Source organism: Neltuma alba, unplaced genomic scaffold (assembly GCF_004799145.2).
Source record: "Neltuma alba isolate B1F8T4 unplaced genomic scaffold, ASM479914v2 tig00013120_pilon, whole genome shotgun sequence".
In the NCBI taxonomy this organism is placed as follows: Eukaryota; Viridiplantae; Streptophyta; class Magnoliopsida; order Fabales; family Fabaceae; genus Neltuma; species Neltuma alba.
Genome location: NW_021637442.1, coordinates 462,664 through 482,169, shown reverse-complemented (window position 1 = coordinate 482,169; position 19,506 = coordinate 462,664). Strand labels below are relative to the sequence as shown.

At 32.2% G+C, this 19,506-nt stretch overlaps 1 protein-coding gene across 1 annotated transcript; it reads left to right on the top strand.

The window, feature by feature from the left end:
• Positions 1–9,191: 9,191 nt before the first annotated feature.
• LOC114734627 (COP9 signalosome complex subunit 3-like) lies at positions 9,192–14,305 on the top strand. The gene is given in 12 exon segments (XM_028922258.1): positions 9,192–9,370; positions 10,107–10,165; positions 10,168–10,221; positions 10,322–10,568; positions 11,328–11,385; positions 11,478–11,567; positions 11,961–12,026; positions 13,093–13,182; positions 13,327–13,485; positions 13,569–13,690; positions 13,892–13,964; positions 14,045–14,305. Coding segments are annotated over 12 exon segments (1,266 nt in total). The 3' UTR covers positions 14,114–14,305.
• Positions 14,306–19,506: the final 5,201 nt, after the last annotated feature.

Genomic DNA, 19,506 nt, shown 5'->3' with positions numbered 1-19,506 from the left:
GATTCAAATGTCTCATTTGTTTGTGTAGTTGGCGTGTTCAAATCAAACCAAGGTGATTCATTTAAATGTATAGATTGTCGAGGAGTGACAAATGCTTCATTTGATGGTCCACCATGTTCAAAAGTAGAAGCATTGTATTCAACTGAAAATAATGCAGGATTATCTAATAAAGTCATGAATGGTTGAAATTGAGAAGGATTGGCTGAGTTGGAAGGGGATGATGATGAGGGTGCCATGTAATGAGACTCAAGTTGTGTAGGATCGACAGAGATGAAAGGGGGTGATGGTGACGGTGATATGTCAGAAGCCTGAGTAAAAATTGAAGGTTCATGTTCTCTTGTATTTTCATTTTCAATGATAAGTTGGGTAGACAAGTAACCACCGCATCGATTGCTCGGTCTATCACGAGGAATTTGTGGCTAAAGCAACTCAATTGTTGGTGGAACAAGCTGAGGGTTCACATTAAAACGTTGTTCTCTAAGTGCAAGTAAAATGTTACGTTGGTCGCGAGCAACTCTATCTCGATAATCAACACAACTAGGACATGTTGAACGAGAATTAATTGAAAGCCTGTATAGCTCCTCTACTATGTCAAACTGAAAAAAATAATAAGATATAAGATAATAACACTTTTTGTGTAAAAGGAAATAATATTAATGGTGAAAAAAATGAAAAACTTACCGTACGACCTGTATCGCCACTAATACGTTGAATCCATCATCTTGTATGTCTCCAATACTATTGCATGTACTGAGATGTTCGATCAAGTTCATCAAATGCTATAGGAGCATTAACAATTACATGTGGCCATCTATCTCATGCTTGAATGAAGTCTGCGTATTTGTCAATCCAATTTGTAGTTGTTCTACCTCGTAATTGGATCGTGTGGTAATTTCTCAAATGAACAGGCATGGAAGGAATTGGTTGCTGATGACCAAATTACCGTAGTACACGGTCAGGATAATGTCATTCTATAATACTAAAACATATTAAAGGAATTGAAGCACGCCAAATTTCAGGTGTTGTCAAGCAATACTCAGGAATCAATTGGCGCACATAAAGAGATTCATATGGCTGCCATATTATCTCATCATCGGTCATTTTATCCAAAAAGCTCCTATATCGGATTAAAGACGCAGCAAGTGGACGTGGGTTTTGTCTCACATTTTTCCATCTATTATTGCAAAAAAGTAATGTTAAAAATTATATAATTTTAATAATATAAGAGTATAACAAATAGTTAGTGAATAAATTTAGCATACCTAAAACCCAAAGGAGGTAAGAAAGGGTAGATATCAGATTGTGGATCTAGATACCTAGGTTGTTGTGGTACTAGCATAGGAAAACGATCCCATGCCCATAAATGAAGTAATGATAAGCATCCTCCAATCCCATCCTTAGTTGGGTTAGTAGTATTACACAATTCTCTGTATAGGTGAGCTAAAACTGCTCATCCCCAACTATATTTTCCAACTTCTTGAAGATCAAAAAGTAGTGGAAGGTACATTAGATACACCCTGCTACCCGATCTATCGGGCATGAGATATCCACCAATCAACCTGAGGATATATGCACGAGTGAATTGTTGAACTTATACATCATCCGCATTATCAGGTAGGTGATTAAAGTTCTCTTCCAACCAACTTATAAGCAGTCGCTGCCCACATAGTCTATCTGCAGATGGTCTAATACCTAGAAAACATTCACACATGTCTTGTCAATTAAAGCCAGTTCGGCTAATAACTGTCATTCCTTCACATGGAAGGCCCAATTGTTTAGCTACATCTTCTAATGTTATAGTGCATTTTCCACGTGTAGTGTGAAATGTATGAGTCTCAGGACGCTACCTTTCAACAAGTGCTGAGACCAAACCTCGATCATAATCAAACTGTCCTACTCGAACAGCATCATAAAATCTAGCTAATATAAGATATTCAATTATTTGATTAGGTGGGTTAATTATTTGATTAGCGTGTATGACTCGTCTAGTGTGTAGGACCCTATTAACCTACAGTGGAAAAGGGAAAAAATATTATTATAGAAACATCAATGAAATAATATATAAGAAATAGATTTTACTTACATTATCATTCCACATATGTTCAGAAATATGTTGGGTTTGTAAGTACAAAAGAGAGTTATCCTCTAGGCCAGGATTTATCACCTCTTCTGGAAGTTGTGCCATTTTAAAATGTCTCTGTATAAGGTAAAGGACGAATTCCAAATAACATAAAAGAAATCAAACTAATTATAATATAATCTTCATAAAACATAATGTTTTTATTACAAAAAGTGAAATACATAATTTATTGTCGAGATGCTACACCTTGTGGACAAGTAGAACGGTTATGACCAACTTGTCGACATAATCCACACTTGTTAGGTTCATTGGGTGTGGTCCAATCTATCTCATTTCGTATTCGACTTGAGCGAGGACGTCATTTATCTCTAATCATTGATGGGTTAGGTATTAGAAGAGGACAATCAATCTGTGGCCAGTACATCTCATCTCCCACTGGTTAGAACTCATTATTATAAACCATTTGCATAGTTTCCAACCGAAAAATAGGATCCACATATTGTAAATGGTTTATGCTTATTCGTGCACAAGCAGCAATGAAATGCATACATGAAAACTTTTCTGCTTGAACTCTCCACAATCACATTTTCTGTCAATCAAATTCACCTTGCAACACCAACGAAATTGATGACATCGAACATTATATGGCTCCATAACCTCAAATGATGTTGCTATTCTGTTAAAATCTCAAACTACACACGCAGATGCACTTTGCGTTGCTATATCTAACTTCTTTGTCATTGTCTCGAAAAATACCTTACCAACCATAATTTGAGCATGAACTTGTTGGGTACGTTTGACAAAATAATTATTGACTCTACACATGGTTGCCTTAACTAAACCTGTTATTGGTAGATTTCGAACACCTTTAAATACATTATTCATGCACTCTACAAGATTGGTTGTCATGTGTCCAAAATGAAGACCTTCAAGGTCATATGCACGTGACCATTTCTCTTTTGGGATGGCTCCGATCCATCTAGCTGCAGGAGTATGGCGCAATGCTATTTTTGCTAATTCTCCGTCAACAACATGTTCATAAGCATACCCTACATATTATTATTAGCACTGGTTAGAATGATTATAAAATCATATAGTTATAAGATCATAAAAAGCACAAGGAATCTCACCGATATTTATAAACTTCTCTTTTAACCAATTTGTTCCATGTGCTTTGTGAAGATTTGAAGTCATGTGTCGTAGACAAAAAAATATGATGTCCATGTGGTGGTTGCCATCCAACTTGGGGTTGAGCAACAGCAGAAAAAATTGAACGATGTCTATCTGAAATTAAGCAAATTCCTGTTCTATCTTTTACAACACATTGGCATACAAGGTGTAAGAACCATGCCCAAGCAGATCTTGTTTCCCCTTCAACTATAGCAAATGCAAGTGGCACAACATTTCGATCGCCATCTTGTGATATTGCCATAAGCAATGCGCCCTTGTATTTTCCATATAAGAATGTTCCATCAACTTGTATAATGGACTTTAAATATAGAAATGCATCTATATATGACTTGAATGTCCAAAAAACACGATGAAACATTTCAATCGGTTGACCATTTGTATTGATTTGAGAGTATTGTTTGTTTGAAAAATATATGCATGACCCAGGCATGAAGTGTTGAACTGCAGCTAACCATCTTGGGAGCAAGGAATATGAGGTCTCCCAATTTCCAAAAGCAATCGCAATTGCTAATTGTTTTGCCTTCCATGCTTTTCTATATGACACAGTATAACCAAACATTGATTGCATCCTCTCAATAATTTGTGACACTTTCACATCTGGTTTGTTAGTTACCATTGTCACAATGCAGGATGATATAACACCTGCGTCCAACTTTGGATGGTCTTGAGTTAATGACGTGCTCAAGCATACGTGAGGCCCCCCATATTTTGTAATTTGCCAATAGTTCTCACTTTCCTTTTTGCAAGCCCTCACTCTCCAATTGCAATTTTCTCCATAGTTAACACAATGATATTCTTCATACTTTTTACAAGAATAATATACCTTAAATGTATGATGAACACGAACAGAATATAGCTTGGCTGCACGTCTTAAAACTTGGACATTGCTAAATATTTTCCCAACATTTAACTCTTCATTATCACTAACACGCAGAATATCTTCTAATTCACCAAATTCAGGAGTTGTAACTGACTCAACATGAACTTGTGACAAGGAAGCATTTGCAACCTGATTTTGCTCATTCATCTCGTCATATTCATTGTCATTGTCAGCATTATCATCCCCATTACCAGCATTTAAATAAGAATCATATTCTTCCTCATCCTCTGATTCATCCATGATATCTTCTACGTGAAGAAGAGAACATGATGATATAATGTTCCCACCATCTATGAGGAGTTCAAATGGTTGGAAACTTTCCATGTGATCACTAAACATAGATTCTTGTTCCATCATGTTCACCTTATTGCTACTTGATGGGGGCATATTTTCGACATAATCACCTATTGGTTGTGACTCAACATGGCCATTATCTGGTAAATCACATATGTTAGCATACAACTCTGCACATGTTAATTGAGTTGAAAATCTTCTAGTCACTTGCCACATTTGTTTTATATCTGTATCATCTTCCAAATTGCATACTTGGTATTGTGGTGGATTTATGCATGTAGGATACCTATATACTAAATTTGTCACGTTTTGATGGGGAGGAAGTCGCAACTTTCGTCTGATAACTTGCTTCAATTTGTCCAAGGTAATGTTTTCATCAACTTTGATCATTTTCACATTATTAGACTCAAATGTTACATCGGTTGGGCCATTAAAAATTTGTCTATTTGCGAATACACACACGAATTCCTTTCTATGATCCATTCTACTTCCTAATCATTTCATTATAATCATTAGTCAAGTAAGATTAAGTTATACAAATAAATTAACTCCACTATACCATTACTTTTTTGCAAAATCAATATTTATTATTAGCTCAGAATATCCTATATAATCAAACACATAATGAAATCCATATCTAAAGGAAAAAAATATATCACGAAAACTGCATAATTCTAAATTAGAAACTACTATAAAAGATGTGTTATTGCTATTATTGTCAAAATCTATTAAAGTATAGTAAACAAACTTGATTACAAATTTAGTAATTTTCAGAACTTTTTAATCATTTTTTGTAAATTATTTATTTGCAATTAAAATAAATAAATAAGTTTAAGAAATAGAGATTTTTTTCCTTTTGTTTTTTTTTCTATTTCTATAATTTTATTTACATCAAGTATTAATAAATATATTATTGCACTATATAAAATACATTAAACATATATTTTTTAATATTAAAATTCTTTCTTGTAATATTATTTTAATAATAACATATGATGAAGATTTTTTTTATTTTACACATATATATTATTTATACCTTACAATACCTATTTATTATTTCATTATTTTTGTAAAATTTAATTTAACAAATATTAATTTATTGCATGAAATTAAACATTTAATTGGACTAAAATCTTTTAGACCATTGGGTTGAAAGAAGGGTTCAAAAATAAATATTTTTTCTCTAGTTTATCACATTCATTAAAAATTATTTACTTTGATTTCTTTTAAATTGTAAAAATATATTTCAAATTCCTAGTTTTTATTTATCATAGAATTTAAATGATATAAGTTTAAAATATTTTATAAGTTATTTCAATTTATAATTCAAAACTTTTAAACACTTCTTTATTACAAAGATTTATAAACATAATTAGTTAAATATATATTTATTATAAAAAATTAGTTAAAATTTTAATCAAATCTTTTATGTTTGCCTTAACTGATTGAAATTAATGTAACTATAAAAATATAATTTAAGACTTTATTAGAATCAAAAGTAAAATAGTAAATAAATTTTATTTTAATATAAATTTCAGTTAAAAATAATATTTTTAGAATCTTTTATAATACTCCTATTAACAGTGTTAACTAATTGGACTAAACTGTATGCTTTTAAAATAGAGGAAAGATCTATGTAATTGATGCAAACTAGAAGAACAGTCAGAGTATTTTATTCTTGATTTAAAACACTCATATTATGACATGTCATCATCAATTAAAAAATACAACATAACAAATAGCATGGAAAAGGCAAAATGAAAAAAAGAAATTATGAGTGCTCTTCATTCATTTCAATTTTACTTACACCTTATTTTTACCTAAAAAATATATGAAAGCAATGGTTCATTAGAAGTGGGTAGAAGACTTTTTTTTTTTAATTTACCAACTTAATATATACCACATATTTGATATTTAGGGCATATATAATTATTTTTCAGTTTTATCTTACCAAATTTAAACTTATTGAGAAGTATACTTTCATAAGAAAAAATAATAATCATATACCAAGAAAAAATGGAGCTTATATCAAAATCTTAATATCTTAAAACAATATAGCAGATGATAGTTTTACCATTAAAATAAGAGGCACCTAGCTTAGAAAGAGTATAAATGTTCCAGATTGTTGAACCCACCACTCACTTTCTTAAAATTAGAACAATGAAATATTAACTCATCAAGGATAGTATGGATGAAAAATCAAATTGTATATATATCACAACTGTAAATTTTTTAAAAGAAAAAATAGAAGAGAAACAACATACCCACAGCAACAGTAAAAGAGCCTGTCTTGTTTGGAAACAAGAGTGAAAAAATAATAGTACAGGAGAATAATGAAAATGAAACAACAAGTGAGAAGAAGAAGAAAAGAGAACTTGGCGAAGAAGAAGAAGAAGAAGTGAAGAGCAATGAAGCGCAAGGCATGAAGAGAATGAATTCACATATAATATATATAAAGCCATAGCTGTAGCCTCACAGGATTCTCGCATGCTATGTCAGAGATGCTTATAGAGCATGCATAATTAGTTGCTCTTGCACGCATAATTGGTTGGTTTTGCATGCATAATTGGCAGAAATTTAAACGTATAATTGATTGGTTTTGCATGCATAATTAGTAGAAATTCAGACGCATGGTTTTGCATGCATAATTGGCAGCAATTCAGACGCATGGGGGTGAATAGGAAAAAGTGAAATCGTTCACGCTAAGAATGATTTATAAAATCGTTCACGCCAAGAATGACTTGTGTGTAATTTGAAAATCATTCTTGCCAAGAACGATTTTAAGCGTAGCATATTGGTTAATAGTTTCAAAAATACAGTATTTTGATAAATAGTTTTACTGTTTATCGTATTTTAGTAAAAAAAAGCCCATTACAGAAGACGGCCCCCAAAAGCCATGACTTTACCCAGAAAGAAGCGCAACCCCTCTCCCCTTAGCCACCTCCAAGAGACAATAAACTTAACTTAATTACAAGAATTCAAAGTTAAAATTGCAACCTCAACCAAGAGGGGAGAGAGAAATGAAGCATCTGGGACCTAGCGGATAATAAGAGTGATTGCACTTCAATAGGTCTCTTAAGTTTGGGATCCAGTAGGCAATTGACATAAATGAACATATTTGGTGGCCGGGAAAGTGATAGGGTAGGGGTGAGAGTTGCGCTAAGAATTACTTGAACTAACTCGTATGGCTGTCTTTTCCTAGGCCTGTTTAGTTGATTATCACGTTTCAGTTCCTAATTTTTGTCCACGGAGAAAATTATGTGAAGGATCCGGGAAAAAAAAATTATGCAGAAAAAGATAGAATTTTTTTAAGAACAAAAGAGGATTTTGCTTATGCGGAAACAGAACATGCCGATAGATATGATTTGTGTGACTAAAATGTAGCAAGCAAAGAGCTAAGTAGCAGAAAAACTAATCAAGGAGAGTTATTAAAGAGATTATTAATGTTAGACGTGGTTTGTTTTGCGTTTATAGCAGAGAAGAGATCCCAGAAAGCAGGGGGGGGGGGGGGGAAGACACCGGATCATTGTCCCTGTTCTTGATCTCCTCAACGCATTAATTGCCGCTGTAGCTCCTTGTTTAGCGCCAAACGGGGTTGTGCGGCTTGTGACGGTGATGAGGAGGAGCAACGCCGTTAAACGATGATGTGTTCATTGAATCCAGGTGGCAGTTGTTGATTGAAAAACTGAATGAACGCGAGGCAAAGAAGATTATGTCAAGGTGTGTCATATTTTTGAAAATATTATTGTTTCTTCCGGTCCTAAATATAAAATCTAATTGATTAATTTGAATAAATTAAAAAAAAAGTTTAAATTAGTTATTTGTAATAAATAGATATTGTCTTTCTTAAAATGGTATCAAGTTTATTCGCTAGAATTAGTTTGACTTTTATTTTGATCTTAAATATAAAACTCCAATCCACTTTGTCTCTTATACTTATTCACTTTTTCTCAAGATAGTCCTTCTAATAATGATAGTTCTAGCTAATACATTTGATTAGTAAAGATATTCTAAGAAAGATAACACCTATTTATTACAAATAACTAACTTAACTAGTTTTTTTAACCTATTCAAATGAATCAACTATCTTTTATATTAAGAATCAGAAATAATAGTATTTAATTATAAATTTATATAAAAAAAAATACATGGTATGTGTAATTGAAAAACAATATAAACAACTTAATCCTTTAATAATTAGTTGGTGACAACATACTAATCAAAAGAGAAAATTTTTGCTTAAAAAGAAAGCTAAAAGAGAAAATTATAACCACGTCTCAATAAAAAAATTAATTTCCTTTTAATTTTATATAGAAGTTAAATTTCAATATTTACTTTTGTATTCAAAAAGTAGTTTAAGTGAATTGGATTCAGAGTTTATTAGAGTTAGAATTTGCTTTTAAGCTCAGAAAACACTTACAAATTATTTACTAAACAAGATTCTTATACCGAGAATGAGATTTTAACTCACAAGAGCTATGCAGCTAAACAAAAAATTTCAATATTTAATGGTTACCCATATGTAATTATGGGTTTGGGTCGAGCCCAACTCTAAATCTGCCCACGCCATCATTTAAAAAAAAAAAAATCTGCCCGCTTCCACTGAGTAGAATCGCCCAACTCGGTCTCACAATAGAAAAACGCAAGGAAAGAAGCACGGAAAGGGCAGGAACAGGGAGGGAAGCTAAGCAATTCACAGTGGTTGCAACTTGCACGCATAGAGAGTGAGCGAGTAAATCAGCATTGATGGACCCGCTTGAACAACTCGTTGCCCAAATTGTAGGACTTTCTGACTCCGACATACCTCGTCTTCTCGGCATCTTGAAGGCTTCCGATGACTTGCTTCGCACTGACTCGACTCGCTTGTCTGCTGTTCTGAGTCAACTTGACCCCTCCAAGCACTCTCTTGGTTTTCTGTATATCCTGTAAGTCTAAGTTTAGCCGACGCTCTTTTGTTTGCTTTGTCTTTGGAAATTATTGCGCAGTTTTCTTTTTCAGTGATTTTATGTTTCGTTTGTTTGATATGTTTCGTAATGAGTTAGGGTTTAGTGTTGTGAAGTGCAAATATGAAATCATGATTTTATTTGTGTTTCTCAAACAAGTGAAGGAAAATGTAGCCTTTGGCTGGCTGTGGTAAAGAAGTAAAGAATCGAAGACCATCCCTTTTATTTGATTTGCATTAGGAGAATTACTAATTTCAGAATTCCTAAGTGCTAACAAACATATTTTCCAATTATGGAACAACAACAAAATTAAAGAGTGGCTATGAACCTTTAAAAACGTAATTATGACTTAACGAAGCCCTGCTTTGTCAAGTGATCAATGATTTGAAAGTTGTTCCTGAGGATTTAAGATACTGTTTTCTTTCCAAGATAATCCATTCCTGTTTAATTCCTCAGAGATTGTAAACAAGGCACTGTGCTTGGCAGAATTACAAGTTGTAAGTTTATTTTTCTCTTCATTCACTATAACCAGTCGGATATGATATGATTCCCTCAGTCACCTCATAGTGGTGGTTGTAAAGATGATTATGTCTATGAATCCTAGCTATGGAAGCCGATAATGTGATGCATAGTGTCACTTTGTAAGTCAAATTAAGTTGCAGTTGTTTCTCATTGGAAGATGTAAACATTTTCCTTGAATATACACCTATGTTGACAGAGAGGCATCTACAGCTGGTCCAGTTACAAAAGAGCAAGCAGAGACAGTAGTTCCAATCACCATCAGTTTATTGATGCTTGTGCGGCAGAACAAATTCGGTCCATACCTGATAAATGTATTCAATTTTCTCTCCTGTTACATTTTCATTATAGTATTGAACCATTGCTGCCGTTATTCTTTCTATCTATAATGTATTAGTTTGTTCATTTTTGCAGTCATATCTCTATGCAAGAGGTTCAAGGATCAAGTGATGCTACTTCAAACCCCCATGCGGGGTGTTGCTCCTATGCTGACTGCTCTAAAGAAACTTCAGACCTCTACTGAACACTTGACTCCTCTCCATCCAGAGTTTCTTATGCTTTGCTTGTTGGCAAAGTGTTACAAAACTGGTCTATCAATATTAGAGGATGATATTTTTGAAGTAGACCAACCAAAAGACCTTTTTCTCTACTGTTATTATGGGTATGCTCATTTCCCACTGTTTACATTCTCTCTCTCTTTTTTTTTTGGGGGGGGGTCTGGGTAGAGTTTTTTGTGTGGATTTATCTCAACATTGATTATGTTTTATTTCACTTGCTCCTATCTGGATTCACACTTGTGCTAGAGAACCTTTTTCCTCTTGACATCAATTATGGAAACCCATATGCACACAGTGTGCCCATAGATTTTAGGCTTTTGACATGTTGATACTAAGAAAATTTGTGCTTGAGAAACTGACTTGTTTTTATTGTTGTAAAGTGAAAATCACGACATAGTTGGAAGGATGTAAAGAGAGAGGGCAAAAAAAGAAATGACGTGGCCACCACAGCCACAGGAAAACTTTATATCAAATTTGAGATTCAATTTAGTCAAAATTGGACTATAAATTTAATTTCAAAGAGGCAAAACTAAAGATTTATCTTTGTTAATGCGTGACTTTTATGATTTGTGCTGTATCAAGTATCTGTATTGGCATGTACCAGTTTCTTCTGGCCAAACCTTGACTTGCGTCTTCTAGTTGCCACAGACCCTGCAATTCCATGCCACTTTAAATCTGGAAAATTTCCTCTGATTTAGTCTTAGTTTTAATCAAAATAATTGAGAAGGGTTGGTGGATCAGTTTTAAACTTACGAATTCAATCATTAATGCATCAACACTGTGGTTTAGATTATGCTTCTGGTCATGAATTCTTTGGCAACAGTGAGGAATTTGCCCCTGTCTGACTTTTGAATTTGTATTAGAGGTATGATATGCATTGGACAGAAGCACTTCCAAAAGGCTTTGGAGCTTTTGCATAATGTAGGTCATTTACACTAAAGCTATTGCTTATATCGGTCATAATTCTTTCTGATTGTAACCTTGTGCTTAGTAGCTTATGCGTTGCTTTCTAGGTTGTAACTGCTCCAATGTCTACAACAAATGCTATTGCTGTTGAAGCTTACAAAAAGTATATATTGGTTTCTCTCATTCGCCATGGACAGGTAAGCATTGCGTTCCAGCTCTCTTAAGTTGGGATGGCTTATAGAAATCATATCTCACTTACATTTTTTAAGGACCATTTCAACTTGAAAGCTAATTGGATGAAGGACCATGAATTGTTTACTGCAATCTGTGATCTGTGATGCTCTTCATATATTTAGTCAGAATTCATGTTCCACTGTTCTTAAAAAGGAAATGGTAAAAAGTGATTTGTAGGCGGTCTTTTTTGAGATGAAGTTTCAAATGTTGCCCTCTGCTTCTCATTTAAAATATTAGGTGATACGCGCTTTTCTTTTTGCAATTTTTCATCATGGCCAATTGAGCTTTGCTTCTGCAATGTTTCCCCTCTTTTTATCCTTTTTATGTTTGTTGACCTGTTATAAATGTGGTGGCAGTTCTCTACCAGTCTTCCTAAATATGCTTCTTCAGTAGCTCAGAGGAACCTAAAGAGCTTTTGTCAGGTATTATTAGCATTGTAGCACTTCATTTTTGTAGCATATTTAAAAAGATCCTGCTAAATTATGCATTGCAAGGATCAAGCCTATTACTTTTTAAATCAATTATGCGATAATACAATTCTTGTATTTTTAAGCATTGCAAGGCTTTCCCTAGTTAATTCTCTGGTGTGTGTGTGTGTGTGTGTGTGTGTGTGTGTGTGTGTGTGGTGCTATCTGTGGTTTTACTTGCTTGTTTGGCATGATTGGGAGGATGGTTTAGAAGCGGGATAGAATAGGATGAAATGGTTTGAGCATCTTAACTGTTGATCTCGTGTTCAAAACCATCCTAATCCATCCTATGCCCCCGATTTCTAGCCACTCCTAATTGGGTGATTTGGAATGTCTTGGGTCATTGTTGTTGGGTGTTGAGGCAAGGCACCAAGTAGCTCTAGCATCTCTGATATCATGAAAGTTGTTGGCTTCACTATGGCACCGAAGCAGCAACCTCTGGCTACTTTTACATGGAGAAAGTTGGGCTCCTTAAGCACATCAAGGAGTCTGACTAGAAGCCCAGGCCCCAAAAACTATATAGTACTGCCTGAGAAGCCCGTTCTACCTTTTTTGTTTAACATAACATGATAAGGTAGGCATTATAAGTTCAAAATATTATCTATTTTACTATTTTCTTAGGGCTTTGTAAACACAGCTTTAAAAGGGGAAAAAACAAGAAAAAAGAAAAAAACATAGAGGAACTGGCACACCTATGGCAAATAACTAGTATGATGGGCATTATAGAGGAATCTTCTGAGAAACCCTCGCTGCAATATGCTTAGGTTGCTGTTTTCGGGAACCACCCTTGAAATCAATTTGTAGCTTTGTTCGATAGAATTTTATTTATAGGTCTTCTACATAATTTTGTGGTGCTATCAGCTTAAAGGGAAGCAATCCTTACTAATTTTACATGTTTTTGTCATTTGTCCCCCCCCCCCGGGGGGGTTAATTAATTCTACTTTAGCTAACAGCTAGCTACAGTTTTTGGTCATTCTTGTATTCTTGTATTCCTGTATTTGATTGCTTTTGATTTGAGCAGCCTTACATTGAACTCGCAAATGCTTACGGGACTGGGAAAATTGCAGAGTTAGAGACTTATGTCCAGTCAAATGCTGAGAAGTTTGAATCTGTAAGTTCATTTGTGACTATTTTTCCACCAAAGCATCAAGCATTTTGACTGAAGCATTCTCTCTAGTTATATATTCTTATGACATGATAATATCTCTAAGAATATTTCTGGTTTTGCATAACCCCAAAAACATTCTGGTTTCAGGATAACAACCTCGGCCTGGTTAAGCAGGTTGTATCATCCATGTATAAGCGAAATATTCAGAGATTGACTCAGACATACTTGACACTTTCTCTACAAGATATAGCCAACACAGTGCAGTTAAACAGCCCTAAGGAGGCAGAGATGCATGTGCTACAAATGGTGACCGTCAAACTGCCAAGTTTATTAATACTTGCCATGAGGAATAGACGTTGTACCACTAATAAAATATTTTCAAACTACAGATTCAGGATGGTGAGATATATGCAACAATCAACCAGAAGGATGGAATGGTCAGATTCCTAGAGGATCCTGAGCAGTATAAAACATGTGAGATGATTGAGCATATTGATTCATCAATCCACAGGTACACTTCTATATTTATGTCAAGTGTTAAGCCAATTAAGCATGTTGTCCTTATTTCCTGTACTTATGAGCCTTTTTATATACAATCCTTGGGTGTGAATATGCTGCCACTGTCGCAGTTGAGCTTTTTCTTTGTGCTTTCTGTCTAGGCTGATTTCATGTCATTTGTTTGTGCTTATCTAATTTCCAAATTAATTCCCAGAATAATGGCACTGTCAAGGAAGCTAACAGCGATGGATGAACGTATTTCATGCGATCAGATTTACTTATCAAAGGTGAGAATTGTGTTTATTCTTGTCCTGTGATCTCAACTCACTTTTGATGTGATCACTGACAAGGGTTACCTCATTATCAGGCTGGACGAGAGCGACAGAGATATGACATGGACGACTTTGATACAGTTCCAACGAAATTCAACATTTAAGGCAAATCCTCCTTTTTGATGCAAGGTTTTAAAGGATGCAAACAATGCCCGTTATTATCACAAGTGAGTAGGGAAGTGGATTTTATGTTCTGGCTGTGAAATGTATTTGTGGTTCATACCTTGTTTATTCGTGAATAGTTTGGGATGTTGTTAAATTTCTTTACTTGACTCTCTGCAATTTTGTTTGCTACATTTTTTTGGCAATTTATGCACGTCCTCTCTCGATACTCTAGCTGTTAAATGCACAGGCAGAGAGAGAGAGAGAAACTAGAAAGTAGATATGAAGAGAATGTGAATCTTATTTATGCTTTTATTCTCTTGATACTTTCTCTTGAATGCATTATAGTAAAGGATCACTCTCTGATGAAACTTACAAACTTCGTTTGAATTAGGCCCTATATTCATGGATGGGGAATTGTGCGTGTCCTCATTCCCAGTTTCTTGGTCTATTATTTTTCTTTTATAGCTTCCTGCATGATGAAAGGTATGAGATCATTAAGAAATGATTTCTATAGGTATGCTCAAGTTCTCTTCCTCAATATGAGCATGTTTGTGGATCACTAGATTGTAAAGCATAGGTTAAAGCATCCAAAGTACTCTTTTTTTTTTTTTTTTTGCGGATACAAAGAGAAAGCAAAGCATTCAAAGTACTCTAAATATCATTCAAAATATAATTTCCAAAGGGTTGATTCTTGCGTTTAGAAATTTGTAGTTCTCTTCCAACTAGATTTGTAGTAGTATTAATCCTGGAAGCTCATGAGCGTTGGATTTTGGGAGCTAATTTGCTTTGAAAGTTTAAAATCATAATAATATTTTTAAAAAGACTTTCAGGTTGTAATTGAAAATTTTGGACGTAAATTTGCATTTTAACCTAATATTTCATGTATTTTCTTTGTCTGGGCTGCACCTTTGTTTTTATTAATGTCATTGTAATGAATTATAATTTGGTCTAATTGTTCTATTCTAATCAAAGAACCAAAAATTGAACCAGATATTAAATTGGTTGAGGTAGTGGGTTAAGCTTTTAACAGTTAGAATTAACTCGACATCAAACCTGTCAAATTAAAATAATATAATTTAATTGAAAACAACAAAATATAATAACATTAATACAATCATTAATAACAAAATACAAGAAAATATAGTAGTAGTTTGATTGTAATAATAATAAAGATAATAACTTTAAGAATTTTAATCTGTATAATTTCTCAATAATTAAAATTAATAGTCATTGATATCAAAATTATTATTAAAATTTATTTAAATATTTAGTGACTAAAATTTTAGAAGTTGGATAAAAAAAAAAGATAGTATCAATAACAATATAATCATCTAAATTAGTTTATCACTAGTTTCATCATTTACTCTGACCTGTTTAGTACTTAAATTAGACCGAATCACTAACTGGTTCATCTGCTTTTCGGTTGAGTTGGCTGATTTGGTTTATTTTTTTCATCGATTCTAACATGTATTTTGAGGTCTGCGTTGTTATTCTTGTTCAAGATGTCTTCTCTCGAGTCAAGTTTTAGTACCTCGTAAGAAGTCTTGTTATGTTTTAGGGGATACTGCAGTAACTTACAGCAAATGATAACATTATTTAATGTTGATACTATTTTTACAAGGATAATTATTTAGACAAAATGTTATTTCATGTAAGTTTGTTGAGTCGTCATAAAATATTAAAATGTATGGTGGCCGGACAAGTACTGTTATTTAAAAAAGAAAATTACTCATCCAGTCCTTAATATAGGACCCAATTATTGAGTTAGTTTTGATCCTAAATATAAGACTTATTTTTCATATTTATCAATTTTTTCTAAATTACTCCTATGGATACTCTTTCAACTATAATCAAATACAAGAAGGAAAGGGGGTATTGAGAAAGATTATGGTGTTTTAGAAAAAATGTGTCACATTTCTTATAATTAACTAACTTACCTAACTTTCTTAATCTAATCAAGTTAGTTAAATAAGTCCGCTATTAAGGACCGGAGGAGTATAAAATTAATGTTTATGATTAAAATTACAACTTTCAGTTTGTAGGATCAGGATCCTCTCAGCAGCGAAATAACGTCCCTCAACGGCACTGAATCTCATCCATCCAGATTAATTTAACAAAAAAAAAAAAACTCAATAGTGCACCACCTTATCATGTTATTAAGAATTAAAAATAAATTTGAACCATCTTTGAATAATTTTTTTTTCATAATTTTGTGAGGAGCATTCAGTCTGCTGGACTTTAATTCAACGGGACGATTTATCTGGGTTCAAACAAATTCAAATTGAATTGAGGTTTCACCATCAAACATTACAGTTTTCTCAACCTACCTCACTTCAATTGATCCAAGTCCAGAGTAATCCAGTGTCCGGCTTGATTTGAATTACTCCGAACTAAAATAAAACCTCCAATTGAAGTGAGGTAGGTTCAGAAAACCATATTGGATGAGCTATTAAAAAAAACAAAGGTTAAAAAATAGTTCACATTTATTTTATATTTTAAATTTTTAATAGTATGATGGTTGTGGTGGACTGGGAGCTTTCACAGGCATGTACCTGACAAAGCTTGAAGAATCAGACTCAATCAATAATAATAATAGTACTAATAATAATACTACCGCCTATCCGTTTAGAAGTTAATTTAACTTTTAATTTAGTTATAAATACTACCTCCGGTTCTTCATATAAGACCCTATTTGACTTTTATTTTGATTCTAAATATAAGACTCCAATACACTTTTTTTCTCATATTTACTCAATTTTTTCCAAGATAATCTTTCTAATAATTATAATTATAGTTAACACATTTGATAAGTAAAGATATTTTTGGAAAGACAATACCTATTTAGGACAAACAACTAACTCAACTTACTTCCTTAATCTCCTCAAATTAGTCAATTGGCTCTTATAATTAGGACTGGAGGTAGTATAAAATTTTAATCTATTTTGTCTCTTATATTTATCTTTTTTTAAAGTAGTTCTTGTATTAATTACACGTGTTAAATGTTCTATCAAATAATAGTTTTAGCTAATGTATATTGTTAGTAAGGGTATTTTAAAAAAATAATATATATTTATTACAAGTAATTAACTTAATAAATTTTTTTAATCTATTCAAATTAATTAATTAGTTCTAATATTAAGAACCGGAGATAGTAATAATAATAATTTTACTGTATTTTTTCACAACAATATTGCGTCCCGAAACACCACGCGGAAGAGGGGAACCTGGCTTTTGACTATAAAAAATAAAATAAATGCGTTCGTGGCTGTGGCTCTGGCTCTGCAAAGAGGGTGTTTGAATTTACTTTTCAGAGGTGATTTTACTATATACAAAATAAGTACGCGAGATTAGTTTTTTCTTGAATTATGTAAAAATATTTTTTAAAATAATTATAAGAAACTCTTCCAAACTCGTTTGGAACAGTTTATAAATAGTTTATAAACTGTTTTTTAATAGTGATTTACAGAATATAAAAAAATATAAAAAGAATTTTATCTTAACTTGCATAAAATATATTTATAAAAGATTTTTACTGCTCTATCAAACAGTATCATAACAAAACTCAATAAGCACCAAGGCCTAATCATGTGGAGTGCTGGCCACTCAGTGGTAGCTTTCAAAGAGCACCAAAATCACGACACATACAAGGAAGCAACACGTGAAACGTAAGTTCAATTTTCCAACTAACAATTCAGACTTTTCCTCCCATAGAAAACTCAATGAATGGTATTTCAGTCCAAAAAAAAAAAAAACTCAATGAATGGGCATTTTGTGTGGTCTCATCCTATGATTCTATTTGATTACCTGCGCTCTTATATGTCTTGTCGTCATTGTGTAAACCAAACAAGATAAAAAAGAGATTTTCAAAAAATAAAATGATGGAATAAAATTTATTTATGATCAACATAAAAACAAGTTAGGGATTAATGCTTATAATTAAGAATTTTTTTAAAAAAAAATAGAAAATATAAGAACGTAATAAAAATCGGGTAATACCATAAGAATCTACGAATTAATTATTTTCAATAAATAATATATCATTTTATAAATTTTCTTTTATATAAATTAATGTTAATATATTAATACATTTTAGCTTTGATCTGTTTTCCGTTTCACAAACCAATTTTTACTATGCATAAAATGCCCATTTATTAACATAATTATTTTGAGTTGAATATAACATCATTCATCTCTTCTTTTACCAAAAAAAAAATATTGATATTAATGTATATTCTGTCTCTTCGATAACACCATTAGGGTGTTGTGATATACTCTTCCGATTCTTAATATAAAACTCATTTAATTAATTTGATTAGATTAAGGAAGTTAGGTAAATTAGTTAATTATAAGAAATGTGACACATTTTTTCTAAAATACCATAATCATATTTTTTAATATCCCCTCTCCTTCTTCTATTTGATTATGGCTAAGGGAGTGTCTATAAAATTAATTTAGAGAAAATTAATAAATATGAAAAATGACTCTCATATTTAAAACCAAAATCAACTTGATAATTAGGTGTTATATTAAAAACTGGAGGAGTAAATAGCTAACAATCATTTTCTAATTAATTTTATGTTGCACGAGCATGTGAACTACCTTAGGATTCTTCCTTGTCTACGACCACCAAAAACAAAAGAACATCTGGCATCAATTTAAAGTATTAACTATTAAGTTTGGCACTAGTGTGTTGTTTTAATCATAAAAAAAAAAAAAAACTCTGTGTTGTTTTAATCATAAAAAAATTATCTGGTTGATAATATAAGAATTAGATAATTAATTTAAAAAATCAATTAAGTTGATTATTTGTCATATGTATATATTGATCTTCTTAAACTATTCTTTTTAATCATGTGCAACAGATGACTACTGGAATTATGGAAATTCTTTACAATCAATAAAGATATTTTGACAAAAGATGAAAAATAAAATGAATTAAAGTCTTATATTTATGATCAAATTAAATATTTTACTAGTACTTATATCAAGGAGAGAAGGTAATAATTTGTTTCATAACTTGTCCTCTTGTTAACTTAATATGAATATGAATTAAATAATTCAAACCAAACAAAATCCATGAATCTGGACAAGTACTTAGCAGCCAAATATTTCCTCTTATATGGTCTAGGCGATAACACCAAAGAATTTAAGACATAATTTATTACTCCTACTAAATATAACAATTAGGTAGGATATTTATTTTAATAATAAATATCAAACGTTAACATATTTTGTGTCTCAAATTTACATTATTTTTTAAAACTATTTATATCAATCACATTTACACCTAATATGAGAATTTTTATTATTATGAGATAGTTGCACAACAAATGATTAAAAAATATATATTTTAAAAAAATCAACAAATATTTTTAATAAATAAATAAGTTCA